The sequence below is a fragment of the Mustelus asterias genome, chromosome 5 (assembly GCF_964213995.1).
Source record: "Mustelus asterias chromosome 5, sMusAst1.hap1.1, whole genome shotgun sequence".
NCBI classification, from domain to species: domain Eukaryota; kingdom Metazoa; phylum Chordata; class Chondrichthyes; order Carcharhiniformes; family Triakidae; genus Mustelus; species Mustelus asterias.
The window spans coordinates 77,012,188-77,030,496 of record NC_135805.1 but is presented as its reverse complement, the minus strand read 5'-3'; the positions used below and the strand labels follow the sequence as shown (position 1 = coordinate 77,030,496).

Genomic DNA, 18,309 nt, shown 5'->3' with positions numbered 1-18,309 from the left:
TGCTGTCTCTGTCAGCACTGTACAGTTGTCAGGAAGACTGCCAGATGGAAACCAGCAGGGTGCGGAGCGGGGACTTTCATTTATGGCCACTCCATGAGCCACAGAGGATCCCACTGGCAGCTACAGCACAGAACCTGCTAGTGCGATAATCTCTGCAGAGATCAATAACAAGAGAAATTCAAACTCTCAGTTGACAGCTGAATGATGGGTCAAGATTTCACGTTTTAAAACTTTTACTGTAACAAATGACAACTAAACACTAATCATCGCTATTCTATGTTTGTAGATAACCTATAAAGTTAAAGTTTATTTATTAGTCACAAGTAAGGCTTACATTAACACTGCAATGAAGTTAATGTGAAATTCCCCCAGTCACCATATTCCAGTGCCTGTTCGGGTAGACTGAGGGAGAATTTAGCCAATGCACTTAAGCAGCACATCTTTCGGACTGTGGGAGGGAACTGAAGCACCAGGAGGAAACCCATGCAGACACGGGGAGAACGTGCAAACTCCACACAGTGACCCAAGCCAGGAATCGAACCCAGGTCCCTGGCGCTGTGAGGCAGCAGTGCTAACCACTGTGCCACCCGCCTTTTTAAACTATGGAAGAGAGAATCCCAATTTAACTTTTAACATGACTGAAAATCTCTCACTAGAGTTATACATTACACTGTCCCCTAGTGGACACTGCATTCGATAGTAACTAGCCTAAAATTATTCTCAGCTCCCAATGGCTTTTTTTGTTTTCCTAGCTAGGTAACTTCTAATCCCAGAATTGCCTTTCATTGTGAGCGTTTTGCCATACATCCCTCCTCTGGCTCAAAGCCAGGTAAATCTTGCAGCCTTGTTTAAATCCTGACAAACTGAATCTTCAATCTGAACACAAGCTCCCACTCATGTTTGAGGCAGTAAAAGATAGATTTAGTTTTTTCTCCGCTTAAGGTGGAGGTCTGGATGATTTCTTCTTTAGCTCACAGGACCACACAAGATCAAACTGCATAAATATAAAAGCAAATTACTGCAGATGCTGGAATTTGAATCAGAAACACATGGAAAATCTCAGCAGATGGTGGCACAGTGATTAGCACTGCTGCCTCACAGCGCCAGGGACCTGGGTTCAATTCCAGCCTCAGGTCACTGTCTGTGTGGAGTTTGCACATTCTCCTCGTGCCTGCGTGGGTTTCTTCCGGGTGCTCCAGTTTCCTCCCACAGTCCGAAAGATGTGCTGGTTAGGGTGATTAGCCATGTTAAACTGTCCCTAGTGTCAAGGATTGGCAGGGTAAATGTGTGAGGTTACGGGAATAGGGCTTGGGTGGGATTGTGGTCGGTGTAGACTTAATGGGCCGAATGGCCTCCTTGTGCACTGTACGAATTATATGAGATCTGACAGCATCTGTGCAGAGAGAACAGAGCAATTGTTGCTTCGAGACTGGATGACTCTTTGTCAGAGCTCTGTCGAAACATTAGCTCTGTTCTCTCTCCACAGATCACTGCAGTCTGTGCAATTCTCGGGTTTGCAGGGAAGCCTGTAACCTGATTCCAAAATGGCTTTTTTATTGTATTACTCTTGTATTTTTATTGTATATTGTATAACCCTTTACCCTATACAACAATAAACGTATTCGTTTTATATCGGAGTAGAAATGCTAAACAGTTATCTTTGATCCCGATTCCAGTTCATCTTATAAAGTGAACAGATAGTTTACAACACTACTGTTTACAACTTAATATCTATAACTCCTTTGAGACACTCGGGGCATACTCAAGGTATATCCAGACTGTGCTTATTGTCTCCAAGCATAAATATCTTGCACCTTCTTTTCAGTTAAACAATCTGAGCCGGGCTTTGACCTCTAAACAAACAAACTACCGAGATCTACTGTCAGACACACTCCAGGTCACATGGCCCACTTCAGTTATCCTAAATTTAAAGCTACAGTCTTGAAATGTAATCTTGTTCACTAAAATATACATAAGAAAGCTCAATTGTAACACGAGGAGCAGCCCTTTAAAACAGGAGGCACATCATCACACTCCTGTTATCCCCAAGTGCAAATAAACACCACCCCCTGCACACCTGGCTCTCTCTCCCATAACTTCTAGTTAACTCTCCAACCTCCTGTCCACCTGTCACTATTATCTTCGACTCTTAGTTCCATTGATGTCAGAGCAGAGCCAGTTGTTATGGGGGTGAGTGGTGATGAGGGACTATGGGAGTGAGGGGTGAACTAGGGCTGACTGAAGTGGGGTACAGTGATGGGACTGGGGTGAGCAGCATCGGGAAGGAGGTCAGCTACAACAAATAATTAAAACTTACCTTGTAAATACTGAGCTTTTTACATGCTTACAAAGTAATGTTAAATCAACTGTTCATATTAGCTCCTTCCCCGACCCCACAGCTGTTCACTTGAATTGAAGACTCAAGAGGTGAGCCTTCAGTTCAGGACAACAAAGGGGGTGCGACTCTGGTGCAACTATGCCTCACCACTATACCTCTCTATTCACCACACTGATTGCTCCATAATACAGCTGGGGTAGGAGGTTCCCGCTGCAGCTGACAAAAAGGTAAAAATGTAAGTTTAAAAATGTAGTCAGTGGTATAAGCCACAGGCTTGCTGCTAACATGGATCCAGATCAAAAGTTAGAAAAGTTTGATTTGATTTATTGTCACACGTATTAGCATACTAAGTATTGTTTCTTGCGCTATACAGACAAAGCATAATGTACATAGAGAAGGAGAGCAGAATATACTGTTACAGTCGTAGCTAGGGTGTAGAGAAAGATCAACTTAAAATGAGGTAGGTCCATTCAAAAGTCTGATGGCAGCAGGGAAGAAGTTGTTTTTGAGTCGGTTGGTACGCGCCCTCCGACTTTTGCATCTTTTTCCCGATGGAAGAAGGTGGAAGAGAGAATGCTCGGGTGCTGTGGAGTCCTTGTTATGCTGGCTGCTTTTCTGAGGCAGCGAGAAATGTAGACAGAGTCAATGGATGGGAGGCTGGTTTGCGTGATGGATTGGGCTTCATTCACGACCCTTTGTAGTTTCTTGCGGTCTTGGGCAGAACAGGAGGCATACCAAGGTGTGATACAACCAGAAAGAATGCTTTCTATGGCGCATCTGTAAAGGTTGGTGAGAGTCGTAGTGGGCATGCCAAATTTCCTTAGCCTCCTGAGAAAGTAGAGGCGTTGGTGGGCTTTCTTAACTATAGCGTCAGCATGGAGGGACCAGGACAGGTTGTTGGTGATCTGGACATCTCAAAACTTGAAGCTCTTGACCATTTCCACTTCACTCCTATTGATGCAGACAGGGGCATGTCCTCCACTTCGCTTCCTAAAGTCAATGATTATCTCCTTTGTTTTGTTGACATTGAGGGAGAGATTATTGTCGCTGTACCAGTTCACCAGATTCTCTATCTCTTTCCTATACTCTATCTCATCATTGTTTGAGATCTGACCCACTACGGTGGTGTCGTCAGCAAACTTGAAAACCGAATTGGAGGGGAATTTGACCACACAGTCATAGGCATATGAGGAGTATAGCAGGGGGCTGAAGATACAGCCTTGTGGGGCACTGATGTCGAGGCTGATCGTGGAGGTGGTATTGTTGCCTATCCTTACTGTTTGCGGTCTGTGGGTTAGGAAGTCTGGGAACCTGTCGCAGGGAGGGGAGCCGAGCCCCAGGCCCTGTAGTTTGGAGATGAGTTTTGTAGGAATAACGGTGTTGAAGGCTGAGCTACAGTCAATAAATAGGAGTCTGACATAAGTGTCTTTGTTATCCAGGTGTTCCAGGGTTCAGTGTAGGGTCAGGGAGATGGTATCTGTTGTGACGGTCAGCAAACTATAGTGCATCCAGGCAATCTGGGAGGCTGGAATTGATTTGTTGCATGACTAACCTTTTGAACCATTTCATAATGATGGATGTCAGAGCCACTGGGTTATAATCATTAAGGCAAGCTGTCTGGCTTTTTTTTGGTACAGGGATGATGTTTGTCTTCTTGAAGCAGATAGGGACCTCAGATTGGTGTAAATACCCCCGCCAGCTGCTCCATTCAGGATCTGAATGCTCACCTGGGTACCCCATCCGGGCCAGTCGCTTTCCATAGATTGACTTTCGAGAAGGCCGTTTTGACGTCTGCGTTGGTGACCCCAGATACCGGTTCGACCGAGACATGCAGGATGGAAGGTGTGCTCTCACTGACCTCTTGCTCAAAATGGGCATAGAATGCACTGACTTCATCGGGGAGGGGTGCATTGGTGCCGGTGATTGTACATGCCTTCATCTTGTAGCCTGTTATGTCTTGCTGACCTTGTCATAGTTGATACGAGTCCGTGTGGTTTGCCTGGGACTCTAGCTTGCTCCAGTACTGTGATGAGAGCTGTGTTAGGTTGTATACAATTCTGCAGAGAGTCATGGAGGTTTACAGCATGGAAACAGGCCCTTCGGCCCAACTTGTCCATGCCACCCTTTTTTTTTAAAAAAGAACCCCTAAGCTAGTCCCAATTGCCCGCATTTGGCCCACATCCCTCCATACCCATCTTCGCCATGTAACTGTCTAAATGCTTTTTAAGAGACAAAATTGTACCCACCTCTACTACTACCTCTGGCAGCTTGTTCCAGACACTCACCACCCTGTGTGAGAAAAAATTGCCCTTTTGTATCTCTCCCCTTAAACCTATGCCCTCTAGTTTTAGACTCCCCTACCTCTGGGAAAAGATATTGACTATCTAGCTGATCTATGCCCTTTATTATTTGATAGACCTCTATAAGATCACCCCTCAGCCTTCTTCGCTCCAGAGGAAAAAGTCCCGGTCTATCCAGCCTCTCCTTATAATTCAAACCATCAAGTCCCGGTGGCATCCTCATAAATCTTTTCTGCACTCAGAATCATAGAAACCCTACAGTGCAGAAAGAGGCCATTTGGCCCATCGAGACTGCACCGACCACAATCCCACCCAGGCCCCACCCCATATCCCTACATACTTACCCACTAATCCCTCTAACCTACACATTTCAGGACACTAAGGGGCAATTTTTAGCATGGTCAATCAACCTAACCCGTACATCTTTGGACTGTGGGAGGCAACTGGAGCACCCGGAGAAAACCCACGCAGACATGAGAAGAATGTGCAAACTCCACACAGACAGTGACCCAAGCCAGGAATCGAACTCAGGTCCCTGGAGCTGTGAAGCAGCAGTGCTAACCACTGTGCTACCGTGCCACCCATAAACTCTTTCTAGTTTAATAATATCCTTTCTATAATAGGGTGACCAGAACTGCACACAGTACAGCATGCAAACACACTGACAGTAGATAAAACTAGCTAATACCAGTGCATTTTGATGGGATGGCAGGTTGTGACATAAACCATCTAGGAACTAGAATAATTGCTCCTCATTTGTTTCACTTAGCTATTTAATGAAAAATACTGGCAGCAGTGTTGTTTCTGATTCTATAACAGTGTGTCGTGTGTATAATACAAGTTGTGTTTTTTTTAAACCTGTCATTCATCTTTTGTCCAATGTAGCTCTTTTTCTGCATTGTCAACGTTCTTCACTCTTCTACCCACTTGTCAACCTTTGAAGGCACTGACTGCTTACTGTGATACAAGTGCCGCTTTTCATGCATTAGTCCAATCGGCAAAGTGTAAATATGCCATCCAAACACAATGTGTCACAACTATGTCCAATGGTGGTACAGACTTCCCGCAGGGCTATCTTGATAAGTTACTAGGAGTTAGAAATTTGGCTGGTGCTCTCCTTCCTCACCCAGATTGGTAATTTAGTGGTCATACCGCTGGATATCGAACATGTCACTTTTATAGGCCGTATAGCTGAGATTTTCAAAATGGCTTTATCACACTCATTTTAAACATCAAGGTTAAAATAACATTCATTGGAAATTCCAACTAATGGCTCAGATATGCACTGGATAAATTGGCCAAACCATTGTGGGAACTTTATCTTATTCTACTGACAATTACTTAAGACCTCAGCAATTGGGGTTGCTTTTTCTGCTATACTCCTAAACAATTAACTTGGGCAGTTTTAGGAATGTGTCAGTAAATATAGCAGAATCAAAATGACTCATTTTAAATGTTTTCTATGAGCACCAGTAAGTTCATTTTTCTAAAATTATATAATTTGTGGTGACCATCAAATCTAGTATCATATTGTCATATTTCAAAATCAAGCATTTCTCATGTTTTTCTACAGATAGTCTGAATGTGCAGTTAATTTCAATTGTTCTCCAAAATTACAAGCCACATTAAAGCAGAATTGGAGTTAGCTTCCATCAAATGCATTGCTACATCTCTTTGGATTTCCATACTAATACAAATATAATCTGAAATCATTTACCCTATGCTTTCATGTTCAAGTTTCACATTAAATGGTGAGTACAAATACAAACTCCATCAGATTTACACCATAAAATGGTTTTTCCATCTTTCATTTTTGCCTATCGTCTTTGTAGTATTATGGTACAATAACAAGTCTCACAACACCAGGTTAAAATCCAACAGATTTATTTGGTATCATGAGCTTTCGGAGTGCTGCTTCTCCATCAGGTGAGCGAAGGAGTAGCGCTCTGAAAGCTCATGATACCAAATAAACCTGTTGGACTTTAACCTGGTGTTGTGAGGCTTCTTAATGTGCCCCCTCCAGTCCAATGCTGGCATCACCACATCTTAAATTATGGTGCTACTGCTGAGCACCATTTAACATTATGGGTTCATTTGCAGTGGCTCAGTGATGAAACCTTGAGACTTTTATGTTTAAATATGAACGGTTTGTTGTTAATCTTTAACTATTCCAGTTTAGCTCTTGATGCAAACATTTTACCGTAGAACAACTTCATTTAGGTTTACAGCGTTTTACTTCTTTTGAGTTACCTCAGATAAGCTTTCCTTCAGTTGTAGCTATCTGCTCGCTCTGTACTGCCATCTGTCTCCCTCACTCTGGAGTCACTTGGCTCCCTCTCTTTGAGGTTTTCTGACACTCCTGCTGCGAGTATTTGCTGCCCTTGCTTTGGGATCTTTTGTTGCCCTCAGTGCTTTGTTGGGAGTTGCCCACTCTCTGCGGTCTCTTGTTGCCCTCAATATTTTATTTGGAGCTGTCCTCTCTCTGGATTTCTTCTAATTTTCTGTAGATGGCCTTTTTTTTTCATACAGTTGCAGCTTTAAATATTGTTGCCTCTTTAGGGCTCTCTTGTGCAGTAACTTTATTTCCCCACTAAAGCTGTCTTGCAGCCTCCCTGTCGGTTTCTCGCTCTGTCATTTTTCTGTACTTTTCTGATTGTGGCGTGTTCCTTAGCAATCAGCCACTTCATTCCGTATTCCCTCCCCATTAATGTACTCATCCAGATGTCTCTTAAATAACGGTAATGTGCCTGCTTCCATCACCTCCTCTGGCAGCGCGTTCCAGGCACCCACCACTCACTGCATTAAAAATTTCTCCCGCATAAAGAACAAAGAAAAGTACAGCACAGGAACAGGCCCTCCAAGCCTGTGCCGATCATGATGCCTGCCTAAACTAAAACCGTATCTACTTACGGGATCCTTTTCCTTCCAGACCCATCCTATTCATGTATTCGTCTAGTTGCCCCTTAAACGTCGCTATCTTACCTTCTCCCACCACCTCCCCGGGCATTGCGTTCCAGACATTCAGCACCCTCTGTAAAAGAAATTGCCTTGCACATTCCCCAAGCAGCTTAAACCTATGTCCCTAGTACTTGACTTTTCTACCCTAGGAAAGAACATCTGACTATCCACTCTGTCCATGCCACTCAATCTTGCAAACCTCTATCAGCTCACCCCTCACCCTCCGTCATTCCAGTGAGAATAAACCAAATATATCCAACCTCTCCTCATAGCTAATACCCTCCAGATCAGGCAACATCCTGGTAAGCCTCATCTGTACCCCCTCCAAAGTAGCCACATCTTTCTGGTAGTGTGGCGACCAGAATTGTACACGATATTCTAAATCAGGCCTAACTAAGGTTCTGTATAGCTGCAGCATGACCAGCGAATTTTTATACTCAATCCCCCGATCGATGAAGGCAAGCATGCCATATGACTTCTTCTCCCTTCAACTTTCCCCCTCTCACCTTGAACTTGTGTCCCCTTGACACTTGCATCTTGGGAAAAAAACCTCTGACTATTGACCCTGTCTCTGCCTCTCATAATTTTGTAGCCCTTTATCAGGTCTCCCCTCAGCCTCCGTCTTTCCAGTAAAAACAATCCTAGTTTATTCAACCACTCCTCAGTCAACATCCTGGTGAATCTTCTTTGCACTCTCTCCAAAGCTTCCATGTCCTTCTGGTGGTGTGGCAACCAGCACTGCACACAATACTCCAAATGCTTCCTAACCAAGGTTTTATTATAGCTGAATACCAAGTCATATGAGCAAAAGCTTTTCACCTAGCTAAAGAAGCAGCTGTTTGATCTCAGAATGTAAAAGCCTTCCAGTCTGTCAATTGCTCAGCTTGGTCAACTCCTGTTGCCCTTACCTTCTTCAATCTGGAAAGTTTCAGACAGCCCAGACAGGAAGTTAAAAAGCTAGAGTCCAAGGTTAAAAATGTGGTCAATTGCTTTTTAGCATTAGTTAATTACATACTTGCCTGGTCCATGGGGTTTTCCCCCGCATACTGACAAAGTTAAATGTGGAATTCAGTCACTAGCTTCGTGACATGCCAGTTTATTTTGCTTCCTTAGTCTTCTGGACACACTAACATCTGCACACCCTGGCAACTTAAAATCTTCCAGGTGCTATTTATAGTACTCAGTATGGAAATGGCACAAGATCTATGTATTTGTTACAGTCTATATTCAGCAGGATTTACCAGCATATCTCACCAAGCAGCTCTGAATAAAACTGTATAATGAATATTAATACTTATGAAATATAATCTGACCATTTTTCATACAGTAAATTATGAGCCAGACCCACCGATGTTTCAAATCTTCACATATTCAATTTATTGGCAACCAAATTCATTAGTTGACTGTGAAAGTGACAATCAAATCAGAATGAATAGCAATTACTTTATTAGCTAAATCAGCATGGCAACAAATCCTTTCAATTTGCTCTTTCTTTCTGCAATCAGGGTTTCAAAATAATTTAGGGTGAGGAGCACTTTAGGTGGATGAGATTGGTCTCGTATTTTAGTCACTTACTAAATTTTGATCAGAGCAGCAAAGTGTGCAGAGCAAATAATGGCGCATCATCTAGGTGTCATCTCAGCAACATTCCTCAATGAAAGGTGAAGATAGGGGAACAAAGGTGCCTGTAGACATCTATAAACATGGTCCTAGCATATTATTACATCAGTTCATGTACTGAAATGTTAGATTTACCCCTGATCAACAGACTACTATGTTTAATACTAGTTAATATCAGCCAGGTACAGTTCACAGTTTATAAACTGAGTACCATCTCCTACTCCCCCAACCCTCTGGAGTTTGAATGATTTTCAGTTGCTGGTTCTCTGGTACATGGTATTGTAGCATAGGTGATATATTTTACTCAGAATATGGTATCACCACAGATGTGGATCCATTAAAATGAAATCAAAAACTGGAAATAGATGTGCGCCATTCCATTTGCTCATAATGATTTTTGTTTCCAAAACAAATGCGTGAACATCTACAGGCCTCCAAAATCTAACAAAGTCTGCAAAATTCACACCTTATGCTGCTGTGCACTTCAGACCGTGTATGCTGGAGTTTATTTTAAAAGGAAGATAAAGGTAATTCCATATTAGATTAAATAACAAGTAGATACTATTGAATATAAGAATGTAAAGACTGTACAGGTGTGTCCCCTGTCATGGCTGAGATTTTCTAAGATTACACCAAGTCTTGTAGTCATCAATAAAATGAGTAATGTGATCTTGTATTGAGAATTTTATATTCAATATTCATATCACAGTAACTATTTGCACAGGACACTGACCTGGTGTATTTTCTTCCTTTGCTGGCACACACAAGAGATTTTTTGCATGGTGATTCTTCATCAGAGATAGAGTCCTCAACATTCCTTTCTTCTTGAACAGCAGCTTCTGAGAGCCAATGGTCTTTTGAGAATTTCCTTTAAATCAAGCAATGCATTTTTAATTTGAATCAATAAACTGTTTTATGCTCATCAAATTAAAGCTTACAGTGCTGTATGAACCCAGCATGCCAAATTAGAAGCCTCAATGGAGTTACCAAATAAATGTCCTGTTAATGTGGAGCAAAATTCCCGCTGCTCGAAAAATGGCCTTGGCCAACATTTACTCAATAACATGCCCTATTGCACCAGTTAGATATTTTCCTACTGCCACCAGGTTTCCCATGATCACTCTGCATGATTGACAATTTGTGCCAAATTAGTTTTGTTGCTTGTGGGGCCAAGTCAACTAGTAACTGCACAGAGATTGCTTAGACCCATTTTACATTTATCTCGCTGCCTGCATCAAAGTAGACTGGGCTTTTAATTTGATCTAAGAACCAGTAGTGGAAGGCCATTGTTTCACCCAATGCATTACGCTGTCTCTACAATTATTATAGCAAGAGTAATACAATAATCCTAGAGAATGTTTATCACCAGACAGATTGGGAAACAAAATTAGCATAAGTACAGGATAAGTTCTTGGAATGCGTAAAACAATATGTTCAAGAATGAACTATGAAACAGACTGTTATGATGAGGTGAGGAGGGGGTCAAATAATTTTCCTTTTTTTTCTTGATTTACTTTGTACTTCAGTCAAGTATAGTAATACACAAGGATCTAACTTCGAGGTCCAGTGAAGGGTGGTTGTGCATGTGTATGCATTTCTGAGAGAGCATGAGCAAGCAGCTGCTTAAAAACACTCACAATTGGTTTGTTAAACGACCCCCACTTGCCAACTGCCCAGCAATCCAAATATCACTAGTAACTAGGTCACTAGTTACCTTGATTAGGTCATGGATGGATCTAATATTACGCAATGAAGCAGGCTTAATTAGGTGATTTTACAGTAAACAATCCCCAGGGAAAGGTGATTAATAATTATAGAATTTCATATTAAATTTGAATATGATGAGGTTAAGTCTGAAACTAAGGTCTTAAGATTCAAATAAAGCCAATTGTAAGGGTGCGAGAGCCAGGTTGGTTGATGTATATTGGAAAATTAGATTAAAAATGAGAAAGTAATAGAAAACATTGAAAGTAATAATTCAATGGTCAAAGAATATACATTTCCTTGAGGAATTAAAATGATCCCTAGGAAAGTGGTACAAACCTGGCTCGCATTAGATGAAAACAAGAGGTTTACAATGTTGTCAAAAAGTAGAGTAAATGTCAGGATTGGGGCGGGGGGGGGGGGGGGGGGGGGTGGAAAGAGAAGGGTTAAAAATCAGTAAAGGATGCTCACGGAAATTATAAGCTAGAATGAAAATAAACTGAGAAAAATATTTTTAAAATGATGTGCGAAAAGGAAGAGATTAGTGAAAGTAAACATGGATCTCCGAGGTACAAACAAGAAAAATTATAATGAGAAATAAGATAGGTCAAACAAATATTTTATGCTGGTCTTCACAGTAGAAAACACAAACAGCAATCCTGAAATAGCGGAAAACTAAATGTTTAACCAGAGTGAATAAACAAAGTAAACAACAAAAAAAAACTGGAGAAAATAATGGGACTAAAAACAATGAAACCCCTGGTCCAGATAGGCCACATGCTGGGATGTTAAAGTGGTAGCTGAAGAGATGGTAGATGCATTGCTTTTAATCTTCCACAATTCCCTAGATAATGGAACCGTTCCTGTGAATTGAAAGGTAGTAAATGTAGCTTGTCTGTTCAAAAGAAAGAGTAAAAACAGGAAACTCTCGGTCAGTTAGTCTGACATCATTAGGAGGGAAAAAGTTAGTATCTATTATTAAGGATGTGCCAACAGGGCACTTGAGAACTCAAATATAATTAAACAGAGTCAACATGGTTTTATGAGTGGGAAATTGTATATGACAAATCTATTAAGAGTTGTTTCAGGTGTAACTAACAGTTTCTGTTTTTTCAGACGGTATTTGATTAGGCACCATACAATAAAGTGCTGCACAATGTTAGGATTTATGGGGTTAGAGTAATATATTAGCATGGATTGGGAATTGGTTAACAGACAGAAAAGAAATAAACGGTTCATTTTCAGGATGACAAGATGCAACTGGTAGAGTGCTGAAAGGATCAGTGATTGGCTTCAGTTATTTATAAACTACATAAATTACTTAAATAAGCCAGCCGAGTTTAAAGTAGCTAAGTTTACTGAAGATACAAAGCCAGGTGAGAATGTAAGCTGAAAGGAAGACAGAAAGGTTAGTTAAATGATTAAGCAAGAATTGTTCTGCCATCTTCAAAGGTTTGTGTACATATATTGGCAGATCTTTCTTTTCCTGCTTACTCTTTAAAATTATACTATTTAGTTCATATTGTCTCTACTTACTCACCTCACTCTTGCCACCAAAACATATAATTTCGGACTCCTCTGTGTTCATCTGTCATATTTTTATGCATTTTATCAGCGTGCTTATGTCTTCCTCAAGTCTAATACTATCCTCATCATTGACCATTGTAATTCCACATTTCATATTATGTACAAACTTTTAAAATATTCCCTTTATGCCCAAGTCCAGGTCATTAATGTATATAGAAAAGAGCAGTGTCCCAAATAATGGGACACCTCAGTGTTTACGTCCCACCAGTCTGAAAATTAAACTGGTGACCACCACTCTCTGCTTTCTGTACCTTAGTCAATTCTGCATCCAAGTAGCCCCTGTCCCTTTAATGCAATGAGTTTTAATTTTGCTAACAGGTCTATTAAGTGGTACCTTGTCAAAGGGGGAAATTCTTTTCAAAAATGGCACTCCGATCTCTTAGGGGCAAGACTTGCTGGTGTTCTTGCACCTTACTTCTGAGGAATGACCCCCAGCTTTAAAGTGTCAAAAGAGAAAACCTGCCTGTTTCTCTGTTTGAACGCACTGGTTTTCAGTCAGCAGCTAACATTTGCCATTTTTTGGGAAGAAACCACCCAAAGCTTTTTTAAAATGTCATTCACACATTAACCACAATATCCTCAATCATCTCTACTATTCCTTTGTACTACTTTGGCAGCATCCTCTTCTCTAGCGAAGACAGATCCACATACTCATTTGGTAGCTCACTTGTGCTCTCTACCTCCACAAGATCATCTTTCTCATTCCTGATCAGCACCACACTTTCAATCTTTTTAACTTTCACATATTTATTAAAGCTTTTTGGGTTTCCTTTTAAGTTATCTGCCAATCTATTCTCATACTCTCTCTTTGCTCCTCTTATTCCCTTTTTCATATCTGCTTTGTACTCTTTATTCAGCTTGGTTTTCCACTGCATGATTTAGTATATAACTATAAACCCCTTTTCCTGCCTCATTTTAACCTCCACATTTCCATTGTTTGCAGGTGAACCAAAGCTTTCAATAGTCTTCCTTTCCTCCTCAACTAACAGTGTCTATTTTGTACCCAAAACCAGATCTTCTTTGAAGGTTTTCTGTTTTTTAAATAATGGAATTGCTCATGAATATTTCTTTCAATCCACCTATGTCAGATCCTTTTTTCAACCCACTGAAGTTAGCCTTCCTTTGGTGAAGTACTTTTGCACTTGATTGTGCTTTGCCCTTTATTATTTTTCTAAACCTGATGATCTCATGATCACTGTTCCCTCAGCTTTCCGAATGAAATTTGCTCCATTTGATCCATGTCTTTCCTGGATCCAGCACTATTTATCTCTAAATTGCTGGAAACAAGAGCTCATGAATTGGAGATGGGGGATGGGGCGGAGGGGGGGGGAAGTCATGTAGAATATCAGCGTGGATAGAGGATTAGTTGCTAAGAGGAAGCAGAGGGTAGGGATAAATGGGTCTTTTCCATGTTTGCATGTTGTGATCAGTGGAGTGCCACAGGGCAAGTACTGGGGCCTCAATTATTTACATTTCATATCAATGACTTGGATGGAGGGGCGAAATGTGTGGTTGCTAAATTTGATGACGCAAAGATAGGTAGGAAAGCAAGTTATGAAGAGGACAATGGGAGTCTGCAAAGGGACATAGATAGGTTAAATGAGTGGGCATAAGTTTAGCAGATGGATCTGGGTTCAATCCCAGCATTGGGTGGTTGTATGTGTGGAGCTTGCATGTTCTCTCCATGTCTGCGTGGGTTTCCTCCAGGTCCTCCAGTTTCCGCCCACAGTCCAAAGATATACAGGTTAGGTGGATTGGACATGCTAAATTGCCCCTTAGTGTCCAAAGATGTGTAGGTTAGGTGGATTAGCCATAATAAATGTGCGGGTTACGGGGATAGGGCAGAGGGGATAGTTGGGTGGGATGCTCTTTCAGAGAGTCGGTGCAGACTCGATGGGCTGAATAGCGTCTTCTGCACTGTATAAATTTTATGGTTCCATGGACTCTGCAGTAGAGGGATTTGGGTATCCTGGTACAAGAATCAGTAAAAGTTTGTAAGCAGGCACAGCAAATGATTAGGAAGGCAATTGGAATGTTATTGTTTATTGGAAGGGGAATGGAACATAAAAATAGGGATGTTCTGCTACAGCTACACAGGGTACTTGTGACACCATATCTAGAGTTTTTGAAACAGTTCACAGAGTGTTCACTCAACAAATACCTGGGATGGGGTGTGAGGGGGGTATCTAACGTGGAAAGGTTGAATTAGCTGGGCCTGTATCCAATGGAGAGTAAAAGATTGAGAGGTGATTTATTGAAACTTACAAGATCCTGAAGGAATTTGACAGGGTGAATGCTGAGAGGATGTTTCCCTTTGTGGGCAAGACTAGAACTAGGGGACACAGTTTAAAAATAAGGAAATAAGGGGTCTCCCATTTAAGATGGAGCTGCGATGAAAATTTTGCTGAGATTTGTGAATGCTTGGAACTGTCTTCCCCAAAGAACGGTCTGGGGAGGCAGGGTCAATTAACATTTTTAAAGCAGATGTTGATGGATTTTTGACTGAAAGGAAAGTTGAAGGGTATGGGGGGTAGGCAGGAATGTGCATTGAGGCCACAATCAGATCGACCATGACTTTATCAGATGGTTGAGCAGGCTTGAGGGGCCTAATTCATATAATCATATGTGGCCTTTTGGAAATCCAAGTTCAACACATCTACAGTTCCCTTTATTCATTGGTGAGTATTGCGGTACCTTTCTTAAATGCCCTATTTATTTCTTCCTGTATACTCTGACAACAGTGTAACTATTCGTATGTATGAAATACACAGTGAAAAGATTCTCAAACATATTGCAGGAATTTGTCCCTTTGTTATTTACATTGTTACTATCCCAGTCTATATTAGAATAAGTGAAACTCCCATTATTGTTACTCCGTATTCTTGCATCTTTGTCATTTGCCTGCAAATTTGTTCCTCGATTGCCTTCCCAGAACTTTGTGGTCTATCATGTACATCCGGCAGTATAAAGGCTCCTCTTTTGTTTTAAATTCTAACCGAACGGATTTTGTCTTTATTATGTCATGCTTTTCCATTGTTATAGTAATTAATTTTATTAATGATGCCTGCTCTCCTTATTTCCTTCCCTATCTTTTCCAAATACCTTGTTGCCAGGAATATTAATTTCCCAAACCTCTTGTTCTTGATCAAAGTCTGTCATTGACATTATATCAGTCACATCCCATATGACAATTTTTTTTAGCTCACCAACTTTTACCAATGTGCGCCATACGTTTAAGTCCAAACACTCCAAAACCATCTTACACTGCTTTGCATTGAACTACCTGACCCTATGCCTAAACCACACTTTATTCTATTGCTGTTTGCAACTTGTTCTCCTATATTAAAGATTTTAAATAGCTAAAGGATAATGAGCCGGCAAGTCTCCAAATCATTCACATCACGTAGAAACATAGAAGGAAGAGACAGGCATTCGGCACTTAGAACCTGCTCCGCCATTCATTATGATCATGGCCAATCATCCAACTCAACAACCTGATCCCTCTTACCCCCCTTTGATCCCCTTTGCCTCAAGTACTATATCAAATGCTCCTTGTGTGCATAATGTGGGATTGATGTGAGAAGCCAGTAACTAGAATTGGAATCTGGATACATGGCAAAAGAATGTATTAATGAACACTTTGATCATTAAAGATATGAAAGAAATGTTTTACTGTCACAAAGTTTAAAAAATAGAGTTTTAAATATAGAACAAAGGCTCTGACATCCTTTTATAGCAAACTGTCGCTCACAGAAAACGTCGTCATGAATTGTGTGTTACTGATAGATCGTTGGGCATTAAATAATTAACTAGGAAATAAATCAATCTGACTTCAGAAACAGATGTAATAATTCTCAAAATGCACACTCTTTCAGCCGAGTTTGCACCAATTCCCTGAAAGAGCATCTTAGCCAGGTTAACACACCAGCCTGCCCTATCCTCGTAACTCCACATATTTACCATGACTAATCCCTTTAACCGGCACATCTTTGGACACTAAGGGGCAATTTAACATGGCCAATCCACCTAACCTGTACGTCTTTGGACTGTGGGAGGAAACCGGAGCATCCAGAGGAAACCCACGCAGGCACAGAGAGAATGTGCAAACTCTACACAGTCACTCTAGGCTGGATGGAACTCGGGTCCCTGGTGTTGTGAAACAGCAGTGCTAACCACCGTGCCACCCCAGCGTTACAGCATTTCACCAAGCCTCACCCTGAATAGCACCTTCCAAACCCAATGTGTGTCAGCTAAAAAGGACAAGGACAGTAGGCATAGGAACACCACTACCTGCAAGTTTCCTTCTAAGCCAAGCACTGTTCCAACTTGGAAATATATCACTCTTTCACTATCACTGGGTGAACTCCCTTCCTAACAGCACTGAGTGTATCTACACTACACGGACTGCAGCAGTTCAAGAAGGCAGCTCACTACCATATTTCCAGGGATAATCAGAGGTGAGCAACAAATGGTGGTCTTGCCAGCAATGCCATCTATCTTATGAGTGAAAAAAAGAATTGCCTTGGGTTTAAGGCACAGGATCCATGCCCAGCACTTCATGCAGTCCACCAAAGGCAAATATTTTCCAAATTTTAACCAGGGGCTCACGCAAAAATCTCTGAGAAAGTACAGGTTTTTATTACAATAATGTGACCTCCAACTACGATCAGTACTTGCCCTGTAACCATACTGTTCTTAACTGCATTTGTTCATTTTGGTTCTAGTTTAGTAAGAACCATAGAAAATTACAGCTCAGAAACAGGCCTTATGGCCCTTCTTGTCTGTGCCGAACCATTTTATGCCTAGTCCCACTGACCTGCACTTGGACCATATCCCTCCACACCCCTCTCATCCATGAACCCGTCCAAGTTTTTCTTAAATGTTAAAAGTGACCCCGCATTTACCACTTTATCCGGCAGCTCATTCCACACTCCCACCACTCTCTGCGTGAAGAAGCCCCCCCCTAATATTCCCTCTAAACTTTTCTCCTTTCACCCTTAACCCATGCCCTCTGGGTTTTTTCTCTCCTAGCCTCAGCGGAAAAAGCCTGCTTGCATTCACTCTATCTATACCCATCAAAATCTTATACACCTCTATCAAATCTCCCCTCAATCTTCTACGCTCCAGGGAATAAAGTCCCAACCTATTCAATCTCTCTCTGTAACTCAGCTTCTCAAGTCCCGGCAACATCCTTGTGAACCTTCTCTGCACTCTTTCAACCTTATTTACATCCTTCCTGTAACTAGGTGACCAAAACTGTACACAATACTCCAAATTCGGCCTCACCAATGCCTTATATAACCTTACCATAACACTCCAACTTTTATACTCGATACTCCGATTTATAAAGGCCAATGTACCAAAGGCACTCTTTACGACCCTATCCACCTGTGACGTCACTTTTAGGGAACTCTGTACCTGTATTCCCAGATCCCTCTGTTCAACTGCACTCTTCAGAGTCCTACCATTTACCCTGTACGTTCTTCTTTGGTTTGTCCTTCCAAAGTGCAATATCTCACACTTGTCTGCGTTAAGGTTTTGTAGCTTTACGTAAGCTTTTAATGTTGATTCCAAATATTCTTAGCCTTGAAAATCCAAAAGGGACTTAGCCATCCTGAGTCAGGGAGGAGTTGACAAACAGTGATTAGAAAATCTGAACTCCATGTTTTATAAAGCAGCAGGCACTGGTTCTTCATGAATCATGTTTTCTTGGGCACTGGAATCGAAGTATCCATTTATTTCTTCTTTGATGAAGGTCTGGGGGCTGGTCACATTTCACACAGATGCATATCTAGACACCCA

General features: G+C 41.4%; 1 protein-coding gene across 3 annotated transcripts in view; it reads right to left on the bottom strand.

Annotated features, from left to right (window-relative positions):
• The window catches only part of l3mbtl3 (L3MBTL histone methyl-lysine binding protein 3), a 127,570-nt gene that overhangs the window by 25,633 nt on the left and 83,628 nt on the right, over nucleotides 1–18,309 (bottom strand). For all 3 annotated transcript variants that reach the window (XM_078213718.1, XM_078213720.1, XM_078213719.1), the window contains one exon: nucleotides 9,950–10,084. In XM_078213718.1, the coding sequence (XP_078069844.1) occupies nucleotides 9,950–10,084 (135 nt within the window). The remainder of the gene's footprint in view (nucleotides 1–9,949; nucleotides 10,085–18,309) is intronic.